At 41.5% G+C, this 11,348-nt stretch overlaps 1 protein-coding gene across 1 annotated transcript; it reads left to right on the forward strand.

Annotated features, from left to right (window-relative positions):
* The first annotated feature begins 397 nt into the window (after positions 1 to 397).
* On the forward strand, positions 398 to 11,008 carry LOC145391928 (uncharacterized). Its single transcript, XM_080266419.1, has 3 exons — positions 398 to 632; positions 976 to 1,056; positions 9,999 to 11,008. Exons 1-3 carry the CDS (start codon positions 398 to 400, stop codon positions 11,006 to 11,008), a joined length of 1,326 nt encoding a protein of 441 aa, XP_080122545.1.
* The last annotated feature ends 340 nt before the right edge of the window (positions 11,009 to 11,348 follow it).

Consider the following 11,348-nt stretch of genomic DNA (forward strand, 5'->3'; position numbering starts at 1 on the left):
CCCAACTTGCTTTGTCCTTTTCCACATACCGGTATATGAGAGGCCATTTCTGCAAAATTGAGTATGAAGTACATTTATATCATTTTCTTTCAGTTCAGAGACTATAAGTTCATTCTCAAGTCCACCTTACAAGACACACAAGAGTTATGTCATTTGGTATGTTCATGTATGTGTACAGTGATTTATGGTGCTAAAATACTGTAGTTGGATCTGCAGGTGTTGGGGTCTTTGGGCAGGAGAGTTGAGTGGGATCGCTGGATGGATTGGGGGCAGAAAGAGGTAGCTGTTGCAGTGTACCGGCTTTATCAGCTCTTGGGTGCAGGAAAGCAGGGCATTGGCCTTTTTTCTTGCCTTCATGGGTTGTGATACTCTGTCATTCTTTGCCAACAAAGGTAAGATGACAGCCTGGAAGGCATGGGAGGTCTTTCCTGACATCACAGCCAGTTTTCATGCTCTGCTCACCAAACCTGCATCTGTCTCCAGTGAACTCCACAAACTAGAATGGTTCATGGCAGTGGTGTATGACAGGACAATGGACTTGAAGTCTGTGAATGACGTGCACAGGCTCTTATTCCCAAAGAGGGCAAGGATAATTGAACACGTTCCCCCCGCAGCTGATGCTCTTGAGGAACGTACCAAAAGAGCATAGTACCAGGATGGACATGTTTGGGGCCAGGCTTTAGTTTCCCAACCAGAGCTCCCATCACCATCTGTCTGGGGTTGGCAGAAACTCAACAGTACTTGGCACCCTGTATGGACAAAGTTGCCTGTTGTCCAGAACACCTGCTCAGAATTAATCAGTTGCCAATGTAAAACTGCTTGCGAAGGGAACTGCAAGTACTACAAGGCTAACTTGCCATGTACGTCATTATGTGACCGTGATGGACATTGTTTTAATATCTGAATTTCATCAAAAAGACATGCAACAGATGTTTGCCATTGTATCAGAGTTATAACGGAAATGGGCTTCAGCAGGTAGCCTCCTTGAATTCCAAGATGGCCGACCTTCCACATCAGATAGTGATTCCATTGGATTGCCAGACCCGGAAAACATAGGTTAGAGGATGAGAAAATGGCAGAGTATAAGAGAGAAGTGGAGGAACGATTGGGAAAATATGAATTGGAGCAGATGGGAGACATGGAAGGTGTGTGTAGGATATTTACAGAAGAAATATGTGCAGCATGTAATGTGGTGTGTGGAAGGAAGAGAAGATGGAGGGGGGTGCAAGGAACAGCGTGGTGGACTGAAGAGGTGAAACAGGCTGTGGCACAAAAGAAGAAAGCATACAATGAATGGATGAGAAACAGGGGTGTGGAAGAAGTTGAGAGGTGGAAGAGAGAGTTATATGTAGAAAGAAAGAGAGAGGTGAAAAGATTAGTAAGAGAGAGTAAGAAGAGAGTGAATGAGGAATTTGGAAGGAATTTGAGTGTAAAGTGGAGGGACTGTAAGAAAATGTTCTGGAAAGAGGTGAAAAGAGTAAGACAGGGTGGAAGTGAAGTTAGCAGGGGAGTGAAAGATAAAAATGGTAGATTACTAGTGGAGAAGGGAGAAAAAGTGAGCAGATGGAGAGAACAATTTAAGGATTTGTTGAACGTAGAGGATGGAAGTAATGCGAGTATAAGTGGGTGGGGAATGGCTGGGAGAAGGAGGGAGGTGAGAAGACAGGAAGAAATCAGTAGGATAGAAGTTGTGGAAGCAATGAAGAAAGTTAAATCGGGGAAAGCCCCAGGAATTGATGGAGTGTGTGGTGAAATGCTGAAGCATGGGGGAGAGATAGTAGTAGAATGGATGTGGAAGATGTGCAGATTGGCCCGGGAGGAAGGTAGAGTCCCGGAGGATTGGAAGTCAGGTATAATTATTCCCTTGTACAAAGGAAAAGGGGAAAAAGAAGGGTGTGGTAATCATAGGGGCATTTGTCTTCTTAGTATAATAGGAAAAGTGTATGGTAGGATACTTATTGACAGAGTTAGAGAAAGAACAGAGAAATTAGTTGGAGAAGAACAGGGAGGCTTTAGGAAGGGAAGAGGTTGTGTAGATCAGATATTCATTCTTAGATCTTTAGTGGAAAAGTTTCTAGAGAAGGGAAAGAAGTTGTATGCGGCTTTCATGGATTTGGAGAAAGCATATGACAGGGTGGATAGACAAGGATTGTGGAAAGTGTTAAGAATATATGGAGTAGATGGGAAGGTGTTGAATGCTGTGAAGAGTATGTACGATGGTGCGAAGGCTGCAGTGCGTGTGGATGGTGAACTAAGTGAATTTTTCTCTTTGAAAGTTGGGTTGAAACAGGGATGTGTCATGTCTCCATGGTTGTTCAATCTGTACTTGGATGGGGTAATAAAAGAGGCACAAGGTAGGGTAGTGGATGTTGGAGTGGCCCTGGTGAGAGAGGATAATGTTTGGAAACTCCCTGTACTGTTGTTTGCAGATGATACTGTGTTGTTGAGTGAAGACGAAGGGGCGTTGCAAGGCTTGGTAGATGAGTTTGAGAGAGTGTGTAAGAAATGAAATCTAAAGGTGAATATAGGGAAGAGTAAAGTGATGGTCTTTGAGAGAGGTGAAGTCAGTGAATGTAGAGCGAGGTTGGATGGTGAGGAATTGGAAAATGTGAGTACGTTTAAGTACTTGGGTAGTGTGATGAGTAAGGATGGAGGTTTGGAGGGTGAAGTGCCTGAAAGGGTACAGCACGGAAGAAAGGTTGCTGGTTCTTTGAAAGCAGTGATAAGAAATAGGGAAGTGAGCATGGAAGTGAAAAAGTTACTACATGACAGTATTGTGATACCAACTTTAACGTACGGAAGTGAAGCTTGGACGTTGTTGGAAGGACACAAGTCAAGAGTGAGAGCAGTGGAAATGAGTTAAATTTAAGAGGAGCCTGTGGAGTCACATGGAGAGACAGGCTGACGAATGAGGATATAAAGGAGCGTTGTGGTGTTGATGTGGATGTGATAGGAAGCGTTATGAGGAACACACTGAGGTGGTTTGGCCATATGGAGAGGATGGAGGGTGAAAGACTGACGAAGAGAGTATGTGAGTGAGGTGGAGGGGGGAAGAGGGAGGGGGAGGCCGAGGATGAGATGGAGGGATGGGGTGGAGAGGTATATGAGAGAGGGGAGTGTGAGCTGGGAGCAGGTCAATGAAATGGCAGGGGACAGGGCGACTTGGAGGTGATTTGTTTGTGGCCACCCCAAACGGGATTGAGGCGTCCGGCAATAGATAGATAGATAGATAGACATTGGAATTATGTTGCTGTCTATCATAGTAATGGAGTTACTGAAGAAAATAGGGGTTCAAAGGCGACCATCTTGAAATCTAAGATTGCCGACCTTTGCCGGGTCAGAAAAATCATTCCACTCAAGTGGCAGACCCTAAAAACCTGGGATTAGCCATTGGAATTATGTTTCTGTCTATCATATTATTGGAGTAATTGAAGAAAATATGGGTTGAAAGGCAGCCATTTTGAAATCCAAGATGGTGACCATCAGGGGCCCAAGATTCTGGAGGTCCATCTCAAAAAATGATTGTCTGGGTCCTTTCTACAACCGTGCAAAATTTGGTGTTTTCCTGAAAAAGTGAATGATTGTTGCTGGACTAGTAAAACCACTAACTCGGAGACAAACGGCCACCCCTTATGGCTTTATGGTTTGGCTCTAGATAAATATAGGGGGTAGGGTGGCTCAGTGGTTGAGTGTCGAACTTGGGACCAGGGGTCGTTAGTTTGAACCACGCCCGGTAGCTGCCATGCCGGGAGGGGTAGCACCCTCTTTTTATCTAGCAGGGCTATATGATCTAGTGAGGTCTAGCTTGGGGGAACATTTTCCCTCTTCTAGATCGATAGATAGACACACTCCTGTCATTGTTTCTTAACCCTTACACCGTGGGCTTGTTTTGCTTAGACTTGCGGCTCCCGCGGGCATATTCGCGCTCCGACAGACTCTCTAAAAATATTTGCCAAAAATTAGTTATTAGTCCTAGAATATTAAAATCACTTATATTTATGGCACATACCTTCAGCTTTCTCCTTGGGTGTTTGTTGAGCCTTCGTCGAGTACCGTAGGACTTGTGGAGTCCTCTGAAGTTGGGTAACGAAGTCTCCACTTTACACTTCCCGACAACTCGTAATATGATTACCACAGCCTGGTGTTATCACTAGAAACACTAATCTATTATTCTCAAATAGTTTGGAATCCATACTCCCCAAAAAAAACACTGTGAAAGCAATGAAAATTACGAGGGCGTATTACCATCCCACTTCCGATCATTCGCTGCTAGTGTTGTCTGTTATTCATAAAAACACTCACAGTTTATATTTCTGTTACTATATAACACTTATATATATCTACAGTCTTTATCCATAAGTTTCCTTCAGTAATAGTAGTTTATTGTCACTGTAGGGATTCAATTTCTTTCAGTAAAATACGTAGCATTCACTTTCTCGTCCTGTATACTAGCATTGAGAGTGAATGTCACTTTCACCTTCACTCTCATAACTCATAGTATTCATACATGCTAGAGTGAAACTTTCACTTTCATTACTCCTAGTACATATACTCGTATTCTTATAATAACACTCATTTACATTTCTATTTACGTTCTCTACTTTATTTACATTATTTACATTTCTATTTTATTTACACTGTGTTATGCACTGTCACTTGAAGTAACTTATAAAACTATTTTCCACTGTTCACTTATATTTACATTCATTGCTTTCTTGCTGTTTACACATTATTTACACTTTATTTACAATTCCACTTGCACTGTTTTACTCAATAAAAAGATCATAGTCACTCTCTGTCAATTGTCAGCCTTTTACCTCTTTCCACACAAGGTTTAGTAGGGGGTAAAGGTCACAGGGCCCTTTGCTTGGGGCTATAAACCAGCGGAAGTTAGCAGGAGCAAATCAGACATACTCCCATTTTCAAAGACGACAGTGAACTGATAGTGGTGGCCTCCTGCCGCCTGGCTAGGGTAGGTGCAATACTACCAACTTCAGCCCTATGAGACCTGCTAATATATAGCAATGAAATGATTGGCAGGAAACCAAGACAATACATAATAAATTAGTAGTTCCAGGTGAATGTAAATATCACTAAGGCTTCTCCCTTCCCTCCTTTTATGTATATTTATTACAAGAGGATGAGAAAAAGGCAGAGTATAAGAGAGAAGTGGAGGAACGATTGGGCAAATATGAATTGGAGTAGATGGGAGACGTGGAAGGTGTGTGTAAGATATTTACAGAAGAAATATGTGCAGCATGTGATGTGGTGTGTGGAAGGAAGAGAAGACGGAGGGGGGTGCAAGGAACAGCGTGGTGGACTGAAGAGGTGAAACAGGCTGTGGCACAAAAGAAGAAAGCATACAATGAATGGATGAGAAATAGGGGCGTGGAAGAAGTTGAGAGGCGGAAGAGAGAGTTATATGTGGAAAGAAAGAGAGAGGTGAAAAAATTAGTAAAAGAGAGTAAGAAGAGAGTGGATGAGGAATTTGGAAGGAATTTGAGTGTAAAGTGGAGGGACTGTAAGAAAATGTTCTGGAAAGAAGTGAAAAGAGTAAGACAGGGTGGAAGTGAAGTTAGCAGGGGAGTGAAAGATAAAAATGGTAGATTACTAGTGGAGAAGGGAGAAAAAGTGAGCAGATGGAGAGAACACTTTAAGGAATTGTTGAACGTAGAGGATGGAAGTAATGCGAGTATAAGTGGGTGGGGAATGGCTGGGAGAAGGAGGGAGGTGAGAAGACAGGAAGAAATCAGTAAGATAGAAGTTGTGGAAGCAATGAAGAAAGTTAAATCTGGGAAAGCCCCAGGAATTGATGGAGTGTGTGGTGAAATGCTGAAGCATGGGGGAGAGATAGTAGTAGAATGGATGTGGAAGATGTGCAGATTGGCCTGGGAGGAAGGTAGAGTCCCGGAGGATTGGAAGTCAGGTATAATTATTCCCTTGTACAAAGGAAAAGGGGAAAAAGAAGTGTGTGGTAATCATAGGGGCATTTGTCTTCTTAGTATAATAGGAAAAGTGTATGGTAGGATACTTATAGACAGAGTTAGAGAAAGAACAGAGAAATTAGTTGGAGAACAGGGAGGCTTTAGGAAGGGAAGAGGTTGTGTAGATCAGATATTCATTCTTAGATCTTTAGTGGAAAAGTTTCTAGAGTAGGGAAAGAAGTTGTATGTGGCTTTCATGGATTTGGAGAAAGCATATGACAGGGTGGATAGACAAGGATTGTGGAAAGTGTTAAGAATATATGGAGTAGATGGGAAGTTGTTGAATGCTGTGAAGAGTATGTACGATGGTGCGAAGGCTGCAGTGCATGTGGATGGTGAACTAAGTGAAATTTTCTCTTTGAAAGTTGGTTTGAAGCAGGGATGTGTCATGTCTCCATGGTTGTTCAATCTGTACTTGGATGGGGTAATAAAAGAGGTACAAGGTAGGGTAGTGGATGTTGGAGTGGCCCTGGTGAGAGAGGATAGTGTTTGGAAACTCCCTGTACTGTTGTTTGCAGATGATACTGTGTTGTTGAGTGAAGACGAAGGAGAGCTGCAAGGCTTGGTGGATGAGTTTGGGAGAGTGTGTAAGAAACGGAATCTAAAGGTGAATGTAGGGAAGAGTAAAGTGATGGTCTTTGAGAGAGGTGAAGTTAGTGGATGTAGAGCGAGGTTGGATGGTGAGGAATTGGAAAATGTGAGTACGTTTAAGTACTTGGGTAGTGTGATGAGTAAGGATGGAGGTTTGGAGGGTGAAGTGCTTGAAAGGGTACAGCACGGAAGAAAGGTTGCTGGTTCTTTGAAAGCAGTGATAAGAAATAGGGAAGTGAGCATGGAAGTGAAAAAGTTACTACATGACAGTATTGTGATACCAACTCTAATGTACGGAAGTGAAGCTTGGACATTGTTGGAAGGACACACGTCAAGAGTGAGAGCAGTGGAAATGAGTTATTTAAGAGGAGCCTGTGGAGTCACATGGAGAGACAGGCTGACGAATGAGGATATAAAGGAGCGTTGTGGTGTGGATGTGGATGTGATAGGAAGCGTTATGAGGAACACACTGAGGTGGTTTGGCCATGTGGAGAGGATGGAAGGTGAAAGACTGACGAAGAGAGTGTATGTAGAGTGAGGTGGAGGGGGGAAGAGGGAGGGGGAGGCCGAGGATGAGATGGAGGGATGGGGTGGAGAGGTATATGAGAGAGGGGGGTGTGAGTTGGGAGCAGGGCAGTGAAATGGCGAGGGACAGGACGATTTGGAGGCGATTTGTTTGTGGCCACCCCAAACAGGATTGAGGCGTCTGGCAATAGATAGATAGATAGATACAGTATTACGAAAATAGATTATACGGCATATTTCAGGGGGAAATAAACAGCGAAAATTAGCGAACGAGTGCACGTGAGGTGTTGTCAGGTGATAATTAGCCAATTCCAGGTGTATGGCACTGTCACTTACCTTATTTCTTTTTTGTATATATTATTTGGTATAAGAATAGGGCATAGGGCTTATTTCAATGGATGAAATCAGTGGAAAATTCCAGGGAAGATTTACTTAGCGTAGAATACAGTGTGGTGGCCTGTAATAATCAGGTAGTTCCAGTTGAATGTAAATATCACTTAGGCTTCTCCCTTCCTTTCTTATATATATTTTTATTACGAAAATAGATTATACAGCATATTTCATGGGGAAATAAACAGCTAAAATTAGCGAACGAGTGCACATGAGGTGTTGTCAGGTGATAATTAGCCAATTCTAGGTGTATGGCACTCTCACTTAACTTGTTTCTTTCTTGTATATATTATTTGGTATAAGAATAGGGGATAGGGCTTATTTCAATGGATGAAATCAGTGAAAAATTCCAGGGAAGATTTACTTAGCATAGCACAGCCGGGCAGGCGAGAGGATAGGGTAACGGAGGGGAGGTAGGGAGGGGAGTCAAGAATGGGGAGAAATGGCTAAATTGTCAACAATAGATGGGAGTACTGATGAGATTAGGAGTGCTGACTAGTGTTTGACATTGGCAGTACTGATAGATGATACAAGCCACCATTCAAAACCCGGGCGAATTCAAAATAACACAGAATCACAAAAGTGTCGCCCCGCGGTATGATCCCTTGCTCCCAAGCGTCACGAAAGTGACGCCTCGCGGTTAAGGGGTTAATTTTGCATCATCCCTTAACTACCTGGAAGTCATCACTATCATCACAGCTTGGTCTCGTCCTTGACCACACTTGTTTCTAAATTACTTACCATGCCTAACACTTCTACTTCTACTGCCACTTACTCTGCCATACCAGCCTCACTTTCCCACTCATATAACCAGTCCTTTATATTAATGACCTCACTCTTTCTTCAGATTTCTCAACTAAGCTTACCTGCTGAAATGCAAATTAATTTTTTTTTTAAGGACTAGATACATGTAAAATGAGGGCTCACTGGGCAGTGTTTTAAAATTCATAGAGATTCTTGCCTAATGACAGCTCTTGTTGCAGGTCCACAACTGAAATCGACTCTGCAAAGCACAGCTAAACAGTGTGGTCATCAGAGAGCCACCTGAGTAATATATACATGGTAAAGTTCATTCATTCATTCATTCATTGCCAGACGCCATGTATCCCAGAAGCGGGATGGCCAAGGCTTAGAGTTAATTGTTTTACAGGGAGGGGCACTAATCTTCCACCAACCCCACTTAATACGTAGGGAGAACATGGTAAAGTGTTGACATTATATAGGCGCATGTTGTGTTGTCTCAGTACAGTACTGTACATCCTACATGAGGTGCCTCTTCCAGATATATGTAGCTTATACTCTCTGTTCATAATATCTTTCATTGTAAGAAGTGTGAATCACTGGATGAGTGGTAGGAGTTGATCCAGGATCATTTAACTGTTGTGATATCCTTTACATTTACTGCTGTACAACCACTGCATAGCCACTGGATAAGGACGGGTAAAATAAGGAACCTAGTGGTATTTTAGACTGCATTAATAGCTTAGAACTCAGCAGTGAACTATTTATTTGAAAATATGGTTACATAGTACTTGCAAGTGCAGAAGTAGTTATTGTTCAGTAATATTGACCTTTGTATCAGCAGTATTGTTCAGTGGAGACTAGTTTGTGGCAGGAATTAAGAAAGTTTGGGGGAATCTTATGACAGGATGATAAAGGAAGAACCAGATGTAAAGATATATAGAGTCTGAGGTAGGTGACAAAATAGTGTAGGTGGCAAAAGATGAACCTGATGTAAATTTGAGTATGAGGTGGATGACAAAATAATGGAAGTGGTAAAGGAAGAACCAGGTCTAAAGTTACAGTGTGAAGTGCTTAACAGAATAATGGAGGTGGTAAAGGAAGAAACAGATGTAAAGTTAGAATGTGAGGTGGGTGACAAAATAATGGAGGTGGTAAAGGAAGAAACAGATGTAAATTTAGAATGTGAGGTGGGTGACAAAATAATGGAGGTGGTAAAGGAAGAACCAGATGTAAATTTAGAGTGTGAGGTGGATGACAAAATAATGGAAGTTGTAAAGGAAGAACCAGATGTAAATTTAGAGTGTGAGGTGGATGACAAAATAATGGAAGTTGTAAAGGAAGAAACAGATGTAAAGTTAGAATGTGAGATAAGTGACAAAATGTTCTTCAGTGGCAATGAGACTGTCCTGGATGCAGTGTCCTCAGCTGAAGTTAAGCAGTTCAGATGTTTGGAGTGTGATAAAACATTTTCTTTTAAGAAAAGTCTTAAACAACATGCAGTTGTTCATTCAGGAGTGAAGAATTTTACGTGTGATGAATGTGGTAAACGATTTGCACGTAACAGTGGTCTCACCAAACACCTATTAATTCATTCAGGAGTGAAGAAGTTCAAGTGTGATAAATGTGGTAAACGATTTGCACGTAACAATGATCTCACCAAACACCTATTAATTCATTCAGGAGTGAAGAAGTTCAAATGTGATGAATGTGGTAAACGATTTACTTTGAAGGAAGATCTCACCAAACACCTATTAATTCATTCAGGAGTGAAGAAATTCAAGTGTGATGAATGTGGTAAACTATTTGCACTTAAGGATACTCTCACCAAACACCTATTAATTCATTCAGGAGTGAAGAATTTCAAGTGTGATGAATGTGGTAAACTATTTGCACAGAAGAAAGTTCTCACTCAGCACCTATTAATTCATTCAGGAGTGAAGAAGTTCAAGTGTGATGCATGTGGTAAACTATTTGCACGTAACAGTGATCTCACCAAACACCTATTAATTCATTCAGGAGTGAAGAATTTCAAGTGTGATGAATGTGGTAAACTATTTGCACATAAGCGTGGTCTCCTCAGTCACATATTAGTTCATTCAGGAGTGAAGAAATTCAAGTGTGATGAATGTGGTAAACTATTTGGACGTAACAGTGATCTCACCAAACACCTATTAATTCATTCAGGAGTGAAGAATTTCAAGTGTGATGAATGTGGTAAACTATTTGCACAGAAGGATGGTCTCACTCAGCACCTATTAATTCATTCAGGAGTGAAGAAGTTCAAGTGTGATGAATGTGGTAAATTATTTGCACGTAACAGTGATCTCACCAGACACAGAATGAAGAATTTCAAGTGTGATGATTGTGGTAAACGATTTGCACGTAACAGTGATCTCACCAAACACCTATTAATTCATTCAGGAGTGAAGAATTTCAAATGTGATGAATGTGGTAAACGGTTTACATTGAAGGAAAATCTCACCACTCACCTATTAATTCATTCAGGAGTGAAGAATTTCAAATGCGATGAATGTGGTAAACGATTTACATTGAAGGAAAATCTCACCAAACACCTATTAATTCATTCAGGAGTGAAGAAGTTCAAGTGTGATGAATGTGGTAAACTATTTGCACGTAACAGTGATCTCACCAGACACTTATCAATTCATTCAGAAGTGAAGAATTTCAAGTGTGATGAATGTGGTGAACAGTTTGGTCTGAGAAGCAGTCTCACCACACACTTATTAAATCATTGTGCAGGGAAGAGTTTCTAATGTGCTTAATGTGGTAAACAGATGACTCAGTTGATGTCATCCAACACTGTTTAATTCATTAAGGAGTGAAGAAATTCAAGTGTGATGAATGGGGTAAATGGTTTTATTATAGGTTCTCTCCAGTATCAGTTCAGGAGTGAAAAAATTTCAAATATCATGACTGGAAAACTGTGCAGAAAAAAAAAAAAAGTTTTTATTCACTTGGCACCTGACAGTTCATTTGGGTGTGAAAACAATTATATAGTTATGATAAATGTGGCCATGTGGAGAGGATGGAGAGTGAGAGACTGACAAGGAGAGAGTATCTGAGTGAGGTGGAGGGGGAGAGAGGGAGGGAGAG

Source organism: Coenobita brevimanus, chromosome 20 (assembly GCF_032717465.1).
Source record: "Coenobita brevimanus isolate Jiangsu-jjx chromosome 20, ASM3271746v2, whole genome shotgun sequence".
NCBI lineage: Eukaryota > Metazoa > Arthropoda > Malacostraca > Decapoda > Coenobitidae > Coenobita > Coenobita brevimanus.

Coding starts and splice junctions, on each gene's coding strand:
- LOC145391928 (XM_080266419.1), top strand. CDS start 398: ATGACAGCCTGGAAGGCATGGGAGGTCTTTCCTGACATCACAGCCAGT. Junction 633..975: donor AGCTGATGCTCTTGAGGAAC/GTACCAAAAGAG, acceptor GGGCTTCAGCAG/GTAGCCTCCTTGAATTCCAA. Junction 1,057..9,998: donor GCCAGACCCGGAAAACATAG/GTTAGAGGATGA, acceptor TAATTCATTCAG/GAGTGAAGAAATTCAAGTGT.